Source organism: Rhinatrema bivittatum, chromosome 6, assembly GCF_901001135.1.
Source record: "Rhinatrema bivittatum chromosome 6, aRhiBiv1.1, whole genome shotgun sequence".
In the NCBI taxonomy this organism is placed as follows: domain Eukaryota; kingdom Metazoa; phylum Chordata; class Amphibia; order Gymnophiona; family Rhinatrematidae; genus Rhinatrema; species Rhinatrema bivittatum.
In genome coordinates this window covers 308,532,061-308,553,651 of record NC_042620.1, presented here as the reverse complement: position 1 = coordinate 308,553,651, position 21,591 = coordinate 308,532,061, and the positions used below count along the sequence as shown (strand labels likewise).

Here is a 21,591-nt window from a genome sequence, read left to right as displayed (position 1 = left end):
TCAGTGCTGCTGAATGACGTCACCCACATGTAAAGGCTAATTCAGCCCTGCTTTCTGATGAGAAACAAGGAGAGTCTCCATAAAACTAACAGCCAGCTGATTTAAAACGAATCATAAAAAGTACTTTTTCACTCTTTTATTTATTTTATTTATTTAAAAACTCTTCTATACCATCGTTAATTTAATTCACCATCACAACGGTTTACAGAAAGGCACAATAAGAAAAAAACTGTAATTGGTATATATTACTAATTAAACATGTGCCAACATAGAACGATAACATCTACCATATAAATGGGCTTGGACCGACGTGCTGCAAATGCGCAGTAGAGGGGTCTCTCTCTCGCGCGGGGAGAAGCGGCAGCACAGACATAGAAATGGGAGGCCTCCAGGGGTCTCTCTCTCTCGTGTGTGCGCCTCATCACCGAGCGTCGGGCGGGCCTGCAACGAGCCCGGTGGAGAGGCACGCGCGAGAGAGAGACCCCTGGAGACCTCCCATGGAGCAGTGGCGGTATCTAAGCGTCAGGCGCGCGTTCTGGATAAGAGAAGAGGGAGTGGAGGAGGGCTGAGGGAGAGGGACAGTGTTGTGGAGGAGGTGGGAGGGGAAGGAAGAGGATGTAAGTGGGGAGGGTAAAGTGGAGTACAGAAAAAGGGAGTGGAGGAGAGCTGAGGGAGAGGGGAGAAGCGGAAGGAAAGGGAAGGTGAGAGGGGAAGGAAAAGGGAAGAGGATATGACTGAACAAGTGGGAAGGGTAAGATGTTCTGGAGAAGAGAAAAAAGAGTGGAGGAGGGCTGGGAGAGGGACGGGGTTGTAGATGAGGTGAGAGGGGAAGGAAAGGAAAGATGAGAGGGGATGGAAGGAAAAGGGAAGTTGTGGAGAACAGAGCGGCTCTAACCGTGCCGGTCTGACCAATGGAATCTCGCCCGTTTTAACGGGCTTAAAGGCTAGTCTTAATAATAGAAACTATGTGTTAAATAAAGCTTATATGTCGGCTAGGAAACTGTAAAGCGGTTCAAATCTACGTTAATAGATCAAGCTGTAGAATCTATTGCCCGAGAATATGGTCAAAGAGACTGGCAAAGCAAAGTTTAAAACTGGTTTAGACAAGTTCCTGGAGAGAAAGTCGATAAAATATTATCAGCCAGTTAGACTAAAGAAAGTTATTGCTTACCCCTGGGAGTGACTAAAAGGAAAAGATCTACTTTATGGGATCCCCTGGGTACTTCGAACTCTAACTGGTCACTGTGAGAAACAGGACCGTGTTTATTTATTTATTTATTTATTTATTTAGATTTTTATATTCTGCTGTTTGGTATTTCAAAGTGTGCATAAAAGTGGATTACATTCAAGTACTGTATGTATTTCCCTATCTCCACAGGACTTACAATCTTATTTTGTACCTGAGGCAACAGAGGGTAAAGTGACTTGCCCAAGGTCACCTTGGTCTGACCCAACATGGCACTTCTTATTTTCTTATGTTCCTTTTTAAGAAATAGCTATGGAGAATTACAGAAATATGTTCATTCTTCCATTTAAATATATTTAGGGCTAGTTATTGGTTTGGCAATCAGTAATTCATTAATTATAGAAATAGAAATTATTACTTAAATACTGCATGTAAATCAATATACTTTTTGATTTAAGTTGGGGCCTTTTCATGACCAGATTCCTGGTATTAAATGTATTATTAGCACCTAAGAAAATGTGATAAATAGGGCATTTTCTCTATTCTTTGAGGGAGTGTAAAGAAAACTCCCCCAGACTACCTTAAAGGATTGGGCCCAGCTGTCTAGCCCAGTCCTTCTTAAGACATCCACAGCGTACCCTGGGTGACGGGAGGAGCCCTTCACCAGAGTAGAAGACCTCAGGGCCTAGAAGATTGGGACTTATCTGAAGTCAAGGTGAGCTGCCTATATTTGTTGTTTTGCTTGTATTGTCCTTATTTGAGAGAGACCTGAACTTCAAGGTGTGCTGCCTGATAACATTTGTTTTGTTGCGCACTTCTCTCTGCCTCCTTTTTCCTCTGGCAGTTGCTAAGGGGCTACCGCTCGAGTTACCACAGCATCTTTATTAAGTAAGGCCTGTGATATCATTTAAACACTCCTCATGTTCTCCTTTATTTTTCTAAAATATAGAATATTTGCTCAGCTGATTGGTTGATCACCTCACCTCATCTTTACTTACGGTGTTAATGACTGAAAGATTAAGTCCTTTAGAATCTGTAATTTTGAACATTTGGAGTTTCAGTTTATGTGAACATTATTGCAGAGGTCACACACAAATGCATCAATATGTATTGTCCCTGCAAAGAAATGTATGGTCTTGCGTGCGCTTGAGCTAAGACTTTTAATATACAGTTAATTACTATGGCAAGAAACAATAAATGCTTATTTTGATTCCTGTACCATGTGCTGGATGCAGTAACTATTTCTTTTCCTTTTGCCTTTTCTTTCGACACTCTGCTTTTCTTTGATGAGTTTTCTATACTTCCTGTTCTTATTTCTCAGATGAGTCAGTTTCCTGAACAAAAACGGCTCTAAAGGTTGAACATTGTTTTTCCTGCTTAAGAATCTGCTGTTACTAACATTCTTACTATTTCTGCTACTGCGTCTTCAACTGCTGCTGCTGCTGCTGGTTCTAGAAAATCTTCTCTCCTATAACTCCTTACCATCTTTTGCCAGGTTCTGAATTTCATTTTCCTCTAATGAATTGAATCTTTATTTTTTTTACTTCTCTCAGAGCTGCAGGTTTGGTTTCAGCAGGTACCTGATCACCTGACTAGAGAGGTCATTGTTTGTGATTTTGTTTGATGGAGATTTCTGATTTAACGTATTGCTGTGCTGCATATACATATAGAAAGGATCACTTTAGAAGAGTCAAGGACAGATTATTTTAGCAAATGGGAATATATATTTCTTGTGACTAGTGGTGTGTGTTGACATTCTTAGCTGTTAATTAGCTGGGTTTAAAAAAAGTTTGGACAAGCTGCTGGAAGAAAACATAAACCATTATTAAAGTGGACTTGGGGAAATCCACTGCTTGTCCCTGGGAAAAGCAACATGGAATCCATTGAACTTAGGCATCCGGCGAGGTACTTGTGACTTGGATTGGCCACTGTTGGAAACAGGATGCTGGGCTTGATGGGCCTTTGGTCTGACCCTGTATGGCATGTTCTTATGTTCTCATGTTCTTAGCTGATGACAAAACATAGAGAGGGAGATTTTAAAAGCATTGCTCAGGCAAAAATAGCCATGTGGGCCACGTGTGAGCAATGTGGATTTTAAAAAGCTGCGAAGTACTCGCGTATATACTGGTGCACATGGCAAAAATAATAGGGTGGAAAAGGGGCTGGGCATGGGTGGAGCATGGACATTCTGGGTGGGGCCAACAGTTTTCTGTGGAACTCCGAATTTTAAAAGCGGAGACTGCGGCATGCATCGGCTCGTTATCCGTGTAAATTTACTGCTGCTCCAAATGAGGACCACATCTGTAGATCTCAAGTTTTAGGGCTTGCAGGATAGACTGAGAGGTCTGGGTCAACTGGGGGATGTACAGGATGAAGAACCAGAGAGGAAGGAATATCTTGATATTAATTGGGCAAACTGGTGGACTAATTGGAAAAACTGGATTATCCCTCACTTGAGCATGTTTTAAAATCTGCCTACATATGTGTGTAAAAGCCAACAAAGTCCTATGGAAGACACGTATGCTACCTCTTCTCGAGTAACTGCTTAAAATTAGTGCATACGTATGCGCAGTTGGTATATTTAAAACATTCCATGTAAGTGCATAAATGATTTAAAATGCCAGTGTATCTTTGCTCGCGTATTGATATGCATGTGTATGGGCGCATTTGCATTTGTTTTAAAATTAGCCGGCAATGTTTCTATAAATAATGTCTTGTTTTGATATTTCCTTTTCCTTTTACATTCATATTCTCTGATCTGTGGGGTACAGGATGCATCATCATGAAATAGCAGAGTTAGGGATATATACCTTGATGACAAAGGATACACAGGTGAGATATAGGACAAGAAATGTAAGAAGACCAATACTAGAGGATATGGAGGCTGATTAAGGTCGGTTGAGCTGCAGATATGAAATTTAAAACTGTGCCGGAATGCTTTTTTTTTTTCTTTTTCCGCTTACCCTTTGAGCTACAGATCTGAGACTGAGATTTAAAACTGAGGGGCTAGAATGTTTTCCTTTAGTATAATATCCCATTTCTAAACATCACTATCCTCTGTGAACCAGGAAAAATCTAGGAATACAGGCCAGCCTTCCTCTGACAGTTGCAATCTGCAGTTGCTAGAATCAATATTCTGCTTTTCCTTCCAGTTCCCCTTATCTTGCTTTCATGGGATCACTTTCACAGCTATCCTGTCATGCATTTGGTTCAGAAGAGATAGTAAAAATGGAGATTGGTGGAAGACCACCCCATCAAAGAAACAATATATAAAAGGAAGGAATGGTGTAAATTAAACTTGAAATAAATAATAAATACCACAAAACCCTACAATAGTACTGTTTGAAATGTTGTTGCTCCTAAATTATAGTACCTTCATACTTAAATAGCCACAGTGCTCACGCAACTCATTGTTAAATACACACTAATATTGCTTGCTCGAGAGTGGACCCTTGTCCTGGAGCAGTGGAGAACGGCTCCCTGGTAGGGACCAGGAAGCACCTGCCCCCAGGGGGCGGAGCACTGGAGGAGACAGAGGCTTGGATGAGCTTCACCACTAGAATCCTGTGGTCCCACTGGGTGCAGCCCGTAGGGACCCAGGCCGCTTGGACTTAGGTGGGCCTCGCAGGGTCTCCTGGAGAAGTAGTAAACAGGCGTGCCCATGGACAGCAAGGGAGCGCAGTTGGACTCGAGACTGTAGGTCAGATAGAGCAAGGAGGACCAGAACAACATAGGCAATGGCAAGGCAAGGGACAGAGCCAGAATCAGGAGAGGTGGTCAGTCAGGCAGAGGTCAGAATCCGAGGGTCAGTCCGAGGAGTAATCAACAAGGCAGAGGTCAGGTTCCAGAGGTTAGATGAGGTCACAAGGCAGGCAGAGGTCAGGATGCAGGCAGCAGACAGGAAGGTCAAGGAACAGGCCGAGGTTGGTACCAGAGAGAGACAGTCCAAGAGTACTACCTGGGAGACGAACAGACAGACGCAGGAACAGAGGGATGCTGGAGCAGTAGGATGCAGGAACAAGGCGGGAACGAGACTGGAATAAGGCTGGAATGAGACTGGAACAAGGCTTAGAATGCAGTGACAATCTAGCACACAATACAATACCGACCCGATTGCCAAGGCAAGGAAGTGAAGGCAGGAACTTCCTTAAGTAGTTCCTTCAATCAGGGCGCGCCACGGAGCTAGGACCCGCCCCTGGCCCTACAAGAGGACAGGCAGTTTGCGCGTGTGTAGGGACGTGGCAAACGCCACTGGAGATGCCGAACTCCAGCGTGAGGCCTGGTGCGGAGTGGAAGGCCTAGTGACCGCTGTCGCGGGATGCCGAGGCCCGGAGGAGCTCGCAGCTGCCGCTGGGGAGGCAAACCTGGGACCTGCAGAGGAGCCAGAGAGGTGAGCAGGTCCGTGCGCCTGCCGGACGTGGACGAGGCGCGCAACAAATATTCTTAGGCCTTTATATAATCATTGGTCCCCAGTATCCCTTCAGTAAAATTTTAAAAAAATGTATTTATGCAAGTAAAATCCACAATCCATAATCCTTTGCTGTACCGTTAATATATTTTTTCGAATGGTCAAAAGAAAAAAACCCACATTCACTTAGCTTCTAATGTCCCAGGGTAGTGAACAAATCCAAATGCAGACCATGTTTTGGAGTTGTTTCCTACATCATATATTTATACTTCATGTCAGCGTTTCTGTGAGAAACATCACTGCCATTTATTGAAAAGTCAGCAGTCTATTAGAGCATAATGCAGGACCATTTTCTATTGGCAATTACCCATGACCTTATATACATATCGCAACTAAATAACATTGTACATTAATGAATTTCATTGGTAGAAATACTTATTTGAACCTACAAAATGCACAATAAGGGGCAAATTTTCAAAGGGTTACATGCGTAACCCCCGAAAAGCTGTCCCTGCCTGCCCCTGCACGCGCCGAGCCTATCTTGCATAGGCTCGGCGGTGCGCACAAGCCCTGGGACACTCGTATGTCCTGGGGCTTTCAAAAACGGGCAGTTCGGGGGCGGGCATGATGGCGGTTTGAGGGTTGGCAGGGGGCGGGGCCGGGGGCGTGGTGACAGGGCAGGGCGGGGCTGAACCTTCATGCACAGCGGCCTGTGCCGGGGAAAGCGAGCCGGCGCGCGCAAGTTACGCCTGCCTCAGGCAGGCATAACTTTTTCAACAAAGGTACGGGAGGGGATTTAGTTAGGGCTGGGGGTGGGTTAGATAGGGGAAGGGAGGGGAAGGTGGGGGGGGGGAGAGAAAAAGTTCTTTCCAAGGCCGCTCCGATTTCGGAGCGGCCTTGGAGGGAACGGGAAAAGCTATTGGGGCTCTCCTCGGGCTTGGCACGCGCAAGGTGCACAAGTGTGCGCCCCCTTGCGTGCGCCAACCCTGGATTTTATAACATGCGCGCGGTCCCGAGCGCAACAGAAATCTTAATGTATTAAGAATCTAAGAACATGCCATACTGGGTCAGACCAAGGGTCCATTAAGCCCAGCATCCTGTTTCCAACAGTGGCCAATCCAGGCAATAAGAACCTGGCAAGTACCCAAAAACTAAGTCTGTTCCATGTTACCGTTGCTAGTAATAGCGGTGGTTATTATCAAAGTCAACTTAATTAATAGCAGGTAATGGACTTCTCCAAGAACTTATCCAATCCTTTTTTAAACACAGCTACACTAACTGCACTAACCACATCTTCTGGCAACAAATTCCAGAGTTTAATTGTGCGTTGAGGGAAAAAGAACTTTCTCCGATTAGTTTTAAATGTGCCACATGCCAACTTCAAGGAGTGCCCCCTAGTCTTTCTTTTATCCGAAAGAGTAAAAAACCGATTCACATCTGCCATTTTGATGCCCAATTTTCCAGCCTCACAAGGTATTCCTGCAATTTATCACAATTTGCTTCTGATTTAACTACTCTGAACAATTTTGTATCATCTGCAAATTTGATTACCTAACTTGTCGTATTTCTTTCCAGATCATTTATAAATGTATTGAAAAGTAAGGGTCCCAATACAGATCCCTGAGGCACTCCACTGCCCACACCCTTCCACTAAGAAAATTGTCCATATTAATCCTACTGTCTTTTAGCCAGTTTATAATCCATGAAAGGACATCGCCACCTATCCCATGACTTTTTTTTTTCCTTGAAGCCTCTCATGAGGAACTTTGTCAAATTCCTTCTGAAAATCCAAGTACACTACATCTACAGGCTCACCTTTATCCACATGTTATTAACTCCTTCAAAAAAGTGAAGCAGATTTGTGAGGCAAGACTTGCCTTGGGTAAAGCCATACTGACTTTGTTCCATTAAACCATGTCTTTCTATATGTTCTATGATTTCAATGTTTAGAATACTTTCCACTATTTTTCCTGGCACTGAAGTCAGGCTAACCGGTCTGTAATTTCCCGGATAGCCCCTGGAGCCCTTTTTAAACATGGGGTTACATTAGCTATCCTCCAGTCTTCAGGTATAATGGATGATTTTAATGACAGGATATACATTTCTACTAATAAGTCTGAAATTTAATTTTTTAGTTCCTTCAGAACTCTGGGGTGTATACCATCTGGTCCGGGTGATTTACTACTCTTCAGTTTGTCAATCAGGTCTACCACATCTTCTAGGTTCACCGTGATTTGATTCAGTCCATCTGAATCATTACCCATGAAAACCTTCTCCATTACGGGTACCTCCCCAACATCCTCTTCAGTAAACACCAACGCAAAGAAATCATTTAATCTTTCTGCAATGGCCTTATCTTCTCTAAGTGCCCCTTTAACCCCTCGATCATCTAACGGTCCAACTGACTCCCTCACAGGCTTTCTGCTTCGGATATATTTTAAAAAGTTTTTACTGTGAGTTTTTGCCTCTATAGCCAACTTCTTTTTAAATTCTCTCAGCCTGTCTTATGAATGTCTTACATTTAACTTGCCAACTTTATGCTTTATCCTATTTTCTTCTGTTGGATCCTTCTTCCAAATTTTGAATGAAGATCTTTTGGCTAAAATAGCTTCTTTCACCTCCACTTTTAACCATGCCGGTAATAGTTTTGCCTTCTTTCCACCTTTCTTAATGTGTGGAATACATCTAGACTGTGCTTCTAAAATGGTAATTTTTAACAATGACCACGCCTCTTGAACATTTTTTACTGCTCCTTTCAGATTTTTTCTAACAATTTTTCTCATTTTATCAAAGTTTCCCTTTTGAAAGTTTAGCACGAGAGCCTTGGATTTGCACACTGTTCCTCTTCCAGTCATTAAATCAAATTTGATCATATTATGATCACTATTGCAAAGCTGCCCCATTACCATTACCTCTCTCACCAAGTCCTGTGCTCCACTGAGAATTAGATCTAAAATTGCTCCCTCTCTCATCGGTTCCTGAACCAATTGCTCCATAAAGCTATCATTTATTCCATCCAGGAACGTTATCTCTCTAGTGTGTCCCGATGACACATTTACCCAGTCAATATTGGGGTAATTGAAGTCTCCCATTATTACTGCACTACCAATTTGGTTAGCTTCCCTAATTTCTCTTAGCATTTCACTGTCCGTCTCACCATCTTGACCAGGTGGACGCTAGTATACCCCTATCACTATAGTCTTCCCAGACACACAAGGGATTTCTACCCATAAAAATTCAATTTTGTATTTAGTCTCATGCAGGATGTTTATCCTGTTGGACTCTATGCCATCCCGGACATAAAGCGCCATGCCTCCTCCCGGGTGCTCCTCTCTGTCTTTGTGATATAATTTGTACCCCGGTATAGCGCTATCCCATTGGTTATCCTCTTTCCACCATGTCTCTGAGATGCCAATTAAGTCTATGTCATCGTTCACTGCTATACATTCTAATTCTCCCATCTTACTTCTTAAACTTCTGGCATTAGCATACAAACATTTCAAAGTTTATTTTTTGTTTGTATTTTCATTCTGCTTTTTAATTGATAGGGATAAGTTAGAATTTTTTAGCTCAGGTGAGTTTTTAGTTACAGGCACTTGGACTACTTTTCTTATTATTGGAACCTCACTGTCGGAATGCCCTAATTCTAATGCATCATTAGTATCCTTTGAAGATACCTCTTTGAACCATGCGCTGCTGAGCGACTGTCGGCTTTCCCCTTTGTTCTAGTTTAAAAGCTGCTCTATCTCCTTTTTAAAGGTTAGCGCCAGCAGTCTGGTTCCACCCTGGTTAAGGTGGAGCCCATCCCTTCGGAAGAGACTCCCCCTTCCCCAAAAGGTTCCCCAGTTCCTAACAAAACTGAATCCCTCTTCCTTGTACCATCATCTCATCGTCTCATCCACCTTCCTTGCACCATCGTCTCATCGTCTCATCCACCTTCCGCTTGGTGTGCAGCATTTTTTCACAGGTAATTCTTAGTTGAAATGTAATTAAAAGGAATTGGGCCAGCGGAGTAACTCTCTCCTGCGCCCTATGCGTCGGCATCTTGGCTCCTCAGCCTTAAGGTAAATAACTTGTTCTAATTACCAAAGTCCACAATGGGGCGATTTGAATTACACAGCCCCAAAAAACAAACCATGCAAAAAGCAGAGCAATGCAGAGGATATAAAATTATTAGGTTTAAACACCAATTCTTGAAGAATAATTGGGATCTAGAGGAACAGAAGAAGTATTAGGAGCCACCTTATCACTCAAGTACAAAGTTAATTGAGAAGGAAAAAAATATACATGAATGATCTTTATATTTAATACAACATTTTCAAGCAAATTTAATCTTAAAGAGGGCCCCTATTTGAAGTACTCGGGGTCTAAGAAGCAGAAATTCTTGTCTTCTCTTCTGTGTCTGGCTTAACACATCTGGAAAAACATGAACAGTCAAGTTTAGAAAGGTATCTGAGCGATGCCTGAAAAAGAGTCTTAGAATTAGGTCACGATCTGGCTCTAGAACCAATGATATAATCATTGATGGAGGACCCGCTACCTCAGTTTCAGATGTTTACAGAATTCCTGAAATATCCAGTTTAGTTGTAATATGACCATCGGTTGCAGACGGCCGCCACCCATGCCAACTCTGGGCCTTCATAGGCGCGTGCACATGCCACTGGGCCTTCCTTTGAAGGCCCAATGGTGGGAACCTCAGGGGCATCCCGACTGATGACATCACAAAGTTGGGATTCTTAAGCACCACCTTCCCCCTTTCTAGCTGACTTGGCAACAAGTTCCTTTACTACTGGTGCTTGCTCCTGTCTCCTCGGACCTGTGGTTCCCATATCGGATCTACCTGCTACTCTGGACTCTGGCTAGGGTACCCACTCCTCGGGGGCCTGCTTGCGCTCACGTTGGAGACCTTGTCTCTGGGCTTTCCTGCTCCTCGGGCTAGCCATGCGCCTTCCAGATCTCCTGCCTGCCGGCCTCCCTGATCTCCTCGGTGTTGTCCCTCGGAACTGCCTTACTGCTTTGGAGATTCGACTCCATGCTTCCCCGCTCCTCTGGGCAGTGCCTACGTTCTACACCAAGTGACTGTACTCTGCACCTCCCCGCTCCTTGGAGTAGTGCCTTTGTTTCTCTACCAGAGATTCCATCATGCGCAGCCCCGCTCCTCAGGGTTTGCTTACGTTACTACTTCAGAGATTCGACTCGGGTTTCCCCGCTCTGTAGGACAGCCTACATCATCACACCAGAGCCTCTCTCGCTACACAGCCCCACCCCTTGGGGCAGTTGTTGTGTCCGTCGGTTCCCGACGCCCTCTCTCCGCCCTCCTTACCTATTTGGCGCCTCCCTCTTCATCTGCGGGAAGATTGGCTGCCGCGGCGTTGTTCTGCCGAAGTCCTCCGGCATCCCTGGATCGGCTAGACCCTGCAAACCGCCATTGTTCCTGGAGGCCTAGGGGCGTGCCCGCGGTGCGGCCCTGACTGAAGTACCGGCGATGGCGCGAACCTCAGGGGCGTCCCTGAAAGATGACGTCACCCGCGACGGATATATAAGGTCTTGGAATTTGCTAACACATCGAGTTAACAAGGGTTACTCTACCTAAGCTACTCTGCCTCCTCGGACTTACTAGGGGTACCCGCTCCTCGGGGGCCTTGCTCTCTCCTTTTGTTTTTCAGGTGATAGTCTGGAACCAGTACTCGCTCCTCAAGGGCCCTCATTCCCAGACTTACTCGGTACTCTCTTCTGCCTGGAAGTCTTGACTGCCAACTACATCAGTGAGTTACCATCGCTCTCTCAGAGCTTTCCCTGGAACCAGGTACTCGCTCCTCGAGGGCCTATAGTTGCTGCTCCTGGGCTTCAATGAGACATTGTTACCATCTGACTCAGTTCATGAACTCTGCATACCCTGCCTACTCACTATATTTCAGTTTCTCTACAGCTCAGCTTCCAGGGATCGCTGTTCCAGTAACTGAGGGACTACAGCCCAGCCGGGCATTCCAGCTCACTACTGCCACCTCTGGTGGTTCAGTAAACAGTCTAATAAAAGAACTAGTGTGTGTCTGTCTCCATACTCTGAGCCTGACCGGTGGTCCCTCTCGGGATCTTTCCCCCCCCCCGGGGGTGTGGTCATCTGCCATCGGTCCAAGGATCCACCCACAACTCTCCTAAATAACAACAGATTGCTACTCCTTGCAACAAATAACATCAGATTGCTAACTCCTTGCAACAGATTAATAACAACAGTCTCTGCTGCGGACCTCCAGAAGTTCATGTCTCGCGCTCCTCACTCCTTGGGGCCTGCCTAGTGCTTCTCTCTCGGAGGTTCCTGCTCTGGTACTTGCATTTCCAGTTCTGCCTGTATACTGTGGGTTCATTCCGAACTATGTCTCTTATCTCGCTCCTCGGGATCCCCCACAGTAATCTTACTAGCTCCTGCGATGACGTGGCTGTGATGCAAGACACTTTGTTCCCCTAAACACTACTGTATCTCCTGCTACAACTGACCTCGTCTCCCAACGGTGAGGACCTGTGGGGCTCCTCCCTACAGGTGGTATCAACCCTCATCTCGGGCCAAGGGTCCACGAAACCACGAATCCTAACAGATTGCCAAGTCCATGGACCTGGCAGAGGTCTCAGCTTTCCAGGCCATCCCTGTCCTGGCACAAAGAATCAGTGAGCAACAAAAGTTCTTGGAAACACTGGCAGCAGCCATTGATAACTTAAGCACTCATTTAGACGCTACCGTGACTGCTGCCATAACGTCTACCAAGCTCAATTCCTCCACCTCTATGCTGGTCCCTCGGCCTACCGTGCCCTTGCTGGCACCTCCATGCTTTTCTGGGAACCCTCTTATGTGCAGGGTTTTCTTGAATCAATGTAATATGCACTTCTGCCTGCAACCGGCCTACTTCCCAGATGTGATCACCAAGATGACCTACATCTTTTCCCTTCTGGGTGGTAAGGCCTTGGCCTGGGCATCACCTCTCTGGGAGCATGCTGACCCGGTTCTTCAAGACCTGCCTGGGTTTCTCGCCCATTTCGCTCAGTCTTCGACGATCCAAGCAGAAGAGCCGTTTCCGGGTCATCTCTTCTCCAACAAGGATCTCGACCATTAACTGACTATGTCATAGTATTCAGGACCCTTTCGTCGGAACTTCACTGGGACTCAGACTGCTTATGATCCATTTTCTTGAAGGACTGAGTTCGCAGATTAAAAATGAGTTGGCTGCTCATGAATTGCTTGCATCCCTGGAATCTTTGATAGACCTTGCTGGTTGCATCGACCGCCGCCTGAAAGAGCACTCACAGGAGTCTAGAGTGTCCATAAAACCTACGCCAGGCTCGTTCCAAACTCGACGTTTGTCTTCACCCAGACTGAACGCAGTCCAGAGCAAAGCTGAGGATGAGCCAATGCAGATGGGCCGGAGCAGACTTTCTTCCAAGGAACGACGCTGTTGCCAGCAATCCGGCCGCTGCCTGTACTACTTCAAATCCGGACAAGCCATAGCTTCGTGTTCAGTCTGTCCGGGTAACTCCCAGGCCTAGGTTCAGCAGGAGGACTGCTCCTGGCTCTGGTGGATTCTGGGGATGGGAACTTTATTTTAAAACAACTGACTGAGCATCTCCGGATCCCCACCATCCGCTCCCCAGTACCCTCCTCTCGTCCATCCATGGAGAACTACTACCTGATGAGGTTACTCACACCACGGCCCCTATTCAGCTCTGCACAGGGTCTTTGCACGTAGAAACCATTTCTTTTCACATTCTGGACAAAGTCATACATTCTGTGGTTCTGGGACTGCCATGGCTACAGCAACAGACACCGCAGTTTGACTGGGCCACCTTACAGCTCTCTTGCTGGGGTTCCTCCTGCTATGGCCACTGCCTGGACTCCGTCTCGCCCCTGCCTTGCCTGAATGCTTCATTCTCTCCTCCCGGCCTTCCACCACAATACTCTTCATTTGCTGATGTGTTCTCCAAGAAGGCCGTGGACACCTTACCCCCGCATCGTTCCTATGATTGCACAATCAACTTGCCGAACACAGAGCCTCCTTGGGTAGGATCTATCCTATCAGGGAAGCCTGAGGACCAATAAGGAGGCCTCTTCTGGGGCTTTAAACCCCGGAACTCTCTGCAGGCGCCCTCTTCTTCGCGCACCCAGACCCGGTGAAGTACGAGACGCGACCAGAAAGGGGTGGGCGCCAGGGCCTGCGTGGCCGGCGCGAGAGCCCATCGGGGTAAGGCCTGCAAAAATCCCCTACCTCCACCGACATCTCCCCCACCAGCCATGAGGCTCATCGCACCGTCCCGACGTTCCCCACAGTCTTCGGGCTCCGCCTCCTACCCGAGGATCCACCAATCGAGGAGGGAAGCCCGAGGACCAATAAGGAGGGCTCTTCTGAGGCTTTAAACCCCGGCACTCTCTGCAGGCGCCGCGCGCCGAAGGAGCGCGACAAAGGGGCCTGCCCCTTTGTGCGTCCCTTAGTGCAGCCCGGTAGGGCAGCCTCTCTCCCTGCTATCCCTACCTCCCCTTTGCCCCCCCCCCTCAGACTCAGTCTCGCATTCTATCTGTTGGTCTAAGGCCTTAAAGAGCTCACTTCTCTCTCAAAATGCATTCTTTTACCATCCCTCTCATCAGCAAACACCTTAGATACAAGGAGAACCCTCCACAGATTCCTCATCCAACAGAAGAAACTAATCCCTATCATCATTTCACCACTTACACAACTACTAGGCTTCACTCTGTTCTCTTTGACTCTCTTCAACGCCCAATCCCTTTCTAAAAAATCCCACATTCTAAATGATTATCTCTCAGAGGCCAACCCAGACATCTGTGCCATCACAGAAACCTGGTTAAAACCCACGGACGCAGTACTTATAAATCAACTCCCCACTCAAACCTACGACATCTTTTCGATCCCCAGACCTAAAAAAAGAGGAGGCGGACTACTTCTCGCAGCGAAGAAACACCTGAAGATAACCCTGCAACAATCCCACTCAATCTCGAACCTGGAATGTGCTTACTTCAAATCCAAACAGCTGCAAATATGCCTGATCTATGCCCCACCAGGAAACTTAGAAGCCGACCCATCTCCCTTGATAGAATATATAACTAAACACATCAACTATGACTCCCCTGCACTAATTATAGGAGACTTTAATTTACATGTAGACCTGAACAAACGTTCCAATAACTGCGAATCTTTCCCATCCTCACTCAAACACTTGGGTTTCAAACAGATCATTGTCAACCCAACTCACAAAGCAGGCCATACGTTGGATCTGATTTTCGTGAATGAAGGCATCTCTCTCTCATCTCGTCCAACTTGCACACTAGTATCCTGGTCGGACCACCTAATCATCACAACAGTCCTTAAGACAGCAGACACATTGCCCCCTCCATTCCCCAAAACCACTATTCAGTTCAGGAAACCCTGCTCCAGTGAAGTCATAACCAATCATCTTGATAAGGAACTAACACAGCTCGACCTCTCCAATGGGAACTCAGCCATCACGTCTTGGCACGCGATTACTAACAAAGTTGCAGACCAAACCTGCCCACTAACTACCAAGGTGCTTCACAAGGCCCAGGACAACAGAAAACCTTGGTTCACTCCTGAACTGAAGGCCATCAAATCGGAGCTCAGAAACATAGAACATATCTGGCGCAGAAATCCTTCAACCACAACTCTAGCAAGCTACAAGGCCACACTCAACAAATACAGGAACACCATCTTCAAAACAAAGAGACTTTTTCGCTAAAAAAATTCACCACTTCATCTTTGACTCTAAAGCTCTTTTTTCATACGTCTCCGCCCTCACCAAACCCTCTCTTCCTTCCATTCCAGACGAGCAAGCTCTCTCCAAAGCCACAGAACTCGCCGCCTTCTTCGAGAAAAAAATTATAAATCTCACCAAACACTTCTCACCCCCAATCCACTTACTCCCATCTCGCAAACCACAAGATCACATCAGAACCATAGGCTAGAATCCTTCGAGACTACCTCTTCTCTCGAAGTTACGAATATCCTAAAGAAACTCAAACCCTCTTCTCATCCGCTAGACACCATCCCTTCAAACCTTCTCATCTCAATTCCAAATACCATAGCAAAACCCATCGCAGAAATCATCAACTGCTCACTAACCCAAGGTCAAGTGCCCGACTCTCTCAAGCAAGCCATACTGAAACCTCTACTAAAAAAACCTAATTTGTCAACAGATGATCCATCCAACTTCCGTCCCATAGCCAACTTACCCTTCATCGCCAAGATCATTGAAAAAATAGTAAATAAACAACTCACACACTACCTAGAAGATTACACGATTCTGGCTCCATCGCAATACGGATTTCGTAAATCCCGAAACACAGAATCCCTTCTGATTTCTCTCATGGACACCGTTCTATTGAGCTCAGAAAAAAGACAACCACACCTACTTATTCTCCTCGACCTATCGGCGGCCTTTGATATGGTCAACCACTCAATCCTTCTCCACCAACTAGCTGATATTGGTATCTCAGGCACTGCCCTCGACTGGTTCCGCTCTTTTCTCAGAAACAGATCATTCAAGGTAAAAATCAATAACAAAGAATCACAATCAATCAGCTCAAACCTGGGAGTCCCTCAAGGCTCTTCCCTCTCCCCTACCCTTTTTAACATCTATCTGCTACCTCTTTGCCTCCTCCTTTCTAAGCTGAAAATCAAACACTACATTTACGCGGACGACGTCCAAATTCTCATCCCGATTAAGAAATCCCTACAAAATTCTTTAATCTTCTGGGAGAATTGCTTTCATGAAATCAGCGCCCTCCTCACTAAACTCAATCTAATAATCAACAAAGACAAGACGGAATACCTCATCATCTCCCAGGAAGACAACCCCTTTAGAGTAACAGCCTCACCCTTAAATGGTCAACCACAAATAGTCTTCAACTCTCCCTCCAACCTTACATCAACTATCCAGAACAACCTCAATAATTCAGCCTTCGTAAGAGACCTAGGAGTGCTCCTCGACAATCAGCTCAACCTAAAAAAATTTGTAAACAACACGACAAAAGATTGCTTCTTTAAATTACAAGTTCTGAAAAAGCTAAAACCGCTCCTGCATTTTCAAGATTTCCACTTGGTTCTACAATCTTTCATCCTTACCAAAATTGATTACTGTAACTCTCTGCTACTCGGTCTACCAGCTACCACCATTAAGCCTCTTCAGATGTTACAGAACTCTGCGGCCAGGATTTTGACCAACTCTAATAAGAGAGACCACATCACACCTATCCTCTACAACCTCCATTGGCTACTGATCAAATACAGAATTCTATACAAAGTTCTGACCATCATGCATAAATCCTTACACAACTCAGCCCCAATGGATCTCACATTTCAGCTACGCACCAACAAATCCACGAGACCAATCAGAAAAGCTTACCAAGGCACCCTTTTCGTCCCTCAAGCCAAAACCTCGCTAAGTAATAGGGCACTATCTACCGCAGGTCCTACCCATTGGAACACCCTACCACCAGAATTCAGACAAGACTCCTGCCAGATTTCTTTCAAGAAAAAACTGAAAACATGGCTATTCAGCCTTGCTTTTCCTTGAAGGCCCACAATGTACTACCCACGACAACTTTGATTGGTTCTATATGTTATTAATTCACCCCTAAATCCTCCCCTATCTTACACCTTCTTTTCTATTCACCCCTCCATCCTATCCTCCATCCCCCATGTCTGCCCTCATTCTACCGTCCCAGTATTCCTTCTCAATCCAGACAATCATTTGCCTGATTTTGTTTTAACATTAATGACACATTTACTCACATTCTGTATAAGAATTGTTACCAAAGGTTTCTAAATGTTCAAATGTTTAATTGTTCCTAGTTGTTTATGTAATGCTCACAAGCACTCTTATTTGTTCCATGTTCTTTGTTCCATGTAATGCTCTTAGGCAAGTTGAATTGTTTCACTGTAAACCGGTTTGATTTGCATCCAATGCAAGATCGGTATATAAAAAACCAAAAATAAATAAATAAATAAATAGCAATCTGTACATTTCTAGCAAAAACAGACAGATCAAGTAAACTAGTTATAGGCAAAGAATTGCCAGTATTCAAGAGTAAAATGCAACGACTAGATCAGAGTTTGAAAGGAGTTAATTTATAGCTGCGCAGAGGAGAATTGAGCAGAACCATTAAGACTGCGGGTAGAGCTTGCAGCCAAGTTTGCTTAGTGTAGGACATGTTGACCCAGTTTTGTCTTAAGAACCCCATTACAGCACTCTACCAGGCCATTAGATGTAGGAGAATATACACTGACATATCTCCAATCAAACAAAAGACAGGACTTCAAAGTAGTGAGTAACTAATTACGGAAATGAGAACCATTACCTGTTATAATGTTATAGGGAAGACCAAATCTAGGAATAATGTGAGTGAGAAGGGCATCTGCCATAACCTTTGCAGTTTCACATTTACAGGGAATAGACTCAACCCATTGTGAGAAGGCACAGACACAAACGAGGAGATAACGATAACCTTGACAGGTGTCAATCATATCAGTGAAATCACAGTGCCACTCCAGATAAGGACCTTGTGGGATGTGTCCCTCAAGTATCTGACGACCACGTCAAGAAGTGGAAACTGCACAAATCTTACAATTAAAAACAAAATCCTCACAAAGCGTCTGCAAACCTGGATACCAAATTGTTTTAGAAAGAGTAGTGAATAAAGCATTAGCTGACAAGTGAGAAGGATAATGCTGTTCATACAACAAAAGGTGAATGGTAGTTAAAGGCAGCAGGGAAGTCCTAAATCCAGGCCACATCTTTCACTAAAAAAGCTCCATGTAATTTCCAGTGGGATTCCTCTTCCTTAGTTGTAAAACGCTGAAAATCAAGAATAGTGAGAGAAGTATCCAGGAGGGCAGAAGAGCTGTGTGTCTGCACAGGAAACTGGGTTAAAACTTGGTGATCTCGGACAGTCTCTCACTTTCATGTAACACTCACTAATAGCATTCTTCTGCAGCCAGGAACCACATGGAGAAACTCACAAAGCAGATTTATATGGTATTCAACAAAAATAGGTTTACCTTAACTTAAAGAAAAGAATCCATGCCAGAATCGCAAACACCATTATCATCAACAAAAAATTACAATCCCCAGTGTTATGGTTTCTTTATTTGTTTTCTTTCTCCTTTTACTCTTTTCTTTGGCTCTGAAGCAGTGTCCATAAAACCTTCCCCATAGAGGGTAGGGAAATTCACCTCCTCAGTTGTCATAGGCTGGTAAATAATATTAAAAAAAAAAACCAACAGAAAAAACCTGAAAAAGCCTTCTGTAAAATCGGAGTGATCCAACTTCTCACAAACCCTGGTTGTTTAGTCCCACTGTTAACTGCTTGTAGGCCAAACCGCTGCAATCTAGATCCTCAGAGCAGGGGGATTTTTGCTCTACTGATGCAAGCCGATCAAAATTCTCCAAAAATTCAACCAGCTCTTTCAAACAAGAAAACATACTTCTTCTTCGATCAAGGCAGCACCCATGGGTCTGTGAGGGCTCTTTAAGACACTGTTCTTACAGGGTCCCTTAGTGTGAACTGTGAAGCCTACTGGGACAACTCCAACAACTTCCATTCTCAAAACTATAACATCCAACACACCCAACTGAACCGAGATCAAAACAAAAAGAATTGACTCTAAGCATGCACATCCCATTATTTATAGGGGAGCAGAAGCAATCCCAAAATAGGGGAATGACCAATTATCTAGGGAGGGATAAAAAAATGAAAAATTCTCTCACAGGATGGTAAAGAGAGAAAAAGATGGTAAAGAGGTGAAGCCATATGTACACATGGAAGCAAAAGAGGAAGAACCAGGAGGATTGTTACCCAGACAATCATTTGCAGCCAAGATATGGAAAGATGCCCAATGGCACATATCTAGAAAAGAACAGAATGCTGTCATCCAGATGCTTGTCTTGGAGGAGTGTGTTTTTGTCTTTTCAATGGCATGGGTTTGAGCCTTGTTCTGTTGCCTATGGATTAATTTTGTGGTTCCTTTTTCATATGAATATCTGTGAAATATATATATATACCATGTGATATCTAACCAACAAGTTTACCTTGCAGGTACTGCAGCAAAAGCATTTTCATGAGCTGCTGAGTTGCTAGAAATATCTAGAGCTCTCATATGTAAAGTGTATTACATGTCATGGTTGTTTAATTTGTTTTACCCTATATGGTAACAGAAATATGGGTGTTTTGTGTATACACAAAATTACATTTAACCCACTTACTATTCTTTTGTATGTTTTATCTTTTAGAAATATTTAGTCAGTATATTTCCAAAATCTTTGCTGGGGTGGATGTAAGGATGTCACATCATCAAAGTGTATCTTACTAACATCGAGTCTTCACAGACTCTGGATGTAAGATGTGAGACAGAGTGAGCTTGTAGTTTCCTTGACACTGCTTAGTGGGAGATGTCTTATAAAGAAATATGTTTAACAAGATGATTTTTCATAAATGTTTATCTATTTCACCTACAGTTCTGACCAGACTTAGTGATTTATTCATTGTTCGGTCTGGTACAACTCACTATGATGTCTCCCTGGAGCCTATTGCAGAGGGAAATCTTTACTCCCCAGGAAGAGAAACTTCTGGAGATGGTCCATGTGTGGAAATCCAGCAGGAGGAAGAAAATCTCCATTCTCTGTATTGTAGGTTAGTGGGATTCCAGGTTAACTAGACACCTGATTTATTAATGTCTCTTTTCAGTTTCTCTATCTTGTCAGTTTCCTAGAGTGAGTAACTTAAAGCACAGTCTTCAATGCAGGATTTAATATACTTTATTTTTAAACAGAAACAAGTTAACAGAAGCAGTATACAGGTTCAGGGCCAGAGGTACTGGGGGTGGGGTGCAGGAAGGGCAGCTGCACTGGGCCTCATGCGGCACAGAAATCTGCAGCCACTGGAAGCACTGTGGCACCTTTAAAATAGCATCAATAGGCTATGGAGAATGAGGAATGAGCATGAGAATAGGCCTACTACCAAAAGGACAACCTAGGTCAGGGATCTAAAATTCTCATGCTTCTTTCCTTCCAGATGTGCTGTATGTTTAAATCTAGCATCAGGGACCCCCAGAGCTGGAGTGTAAAGTAGTGCTTCTGAGTATGCTGTGGTATACAGCTTATTGGTTCATTTGCTGCAGAAGGTGGAGCTAAGCCGCAAATCACAGCATGCTCAGAAGCACTGCTTTACAGTTCTGCTGCCAATCCAGATCTGGGCAGCCCTAGATTTAAACACTTGGCTCATCTGCAAGGAAATAAGTGCAAATATTTGAGGTCACTGACCTAAGTTGTCATTTTGGCAGGGGGCCCCTTTCTATGCTTCCTCCTAATTCTTCATGGTCCATTGATTCTGTTTTAAAGGAACACCAGCAGGCTTCAGTTCACCACTCATCCAGGGGACGGAAGGGAGACAGATGCATTAAGAATCTATATATGATGGAGGAAAGTGGGGCTTGTGAGACTGGGGAAGGCATGGGGATTAAAGGGAGAGCAGGGATAGGAGGAGTGGAGACAGGGATTTGGAGGAGGGAAGCGAAGAAAGTGGGGGTGCAGGGATTAGAGGAGATTGGGGACTCAGGATTGTGTGGGGAGTGAGTGAAGAAAGAGGGAGTCAGGGATTGAACTGGAGTGTGGGGAGAAAGAGGTACTTTGGAATTGAGTGGGAGAATGGTGGGACAGCAGGGGCTTGAATCTGAACAAGGATTGGGGGACAGTAGGGATTCAGTGATTAGGTGGGTGTATGAGTAGTTAGAGGGCCTACTTGTTGTCAAACATGTTTTGATGGGTAATTTTCATGTGGCTCAGAGAATTAGCATTCACTCCCAGGTTAAGGTTCACTCTCTGACCCTCCCTGCAAGCTAATCAGTTTTCATTTCTGGTCAAAGTTCTACCTTTTGACCCACCTGAACCCTGCCCCTTTGATATCTCATGAAGCATGTCATGGCCA

The 21,591-nt window shown here is 44.8% G+C and overlaps 1 protein-coding gene across 1 annotated transcript in view; it reads left to right on the top strand.

Moving 5' to 3' along the window:
• Positions 1-2,611: 2,611 nt before the first annotated feature.
• The window catches only part of LOC115094721 (exocyst complex component 1-like), a 340,680-nt gene continuing 321,700 nt past the window's right edge, over positions 2,612-21,591 (top strand). Inside the window, exons 1-2 of the mRNA XM_029607978.1 lie at positions 2,612-2,681; positions 20,124-20,298. Of these exons, the coding sequence (XP_029463838.1) occupies positions 20,175-20,298 (124 nt within the window). The 5' untranslated portion in view covers positions 2,612-2,681; positions 20,124-20,174. The remainder of the gene's footprint in view (positions 2,682-20,123; positions 20,299-21,591) is intronic.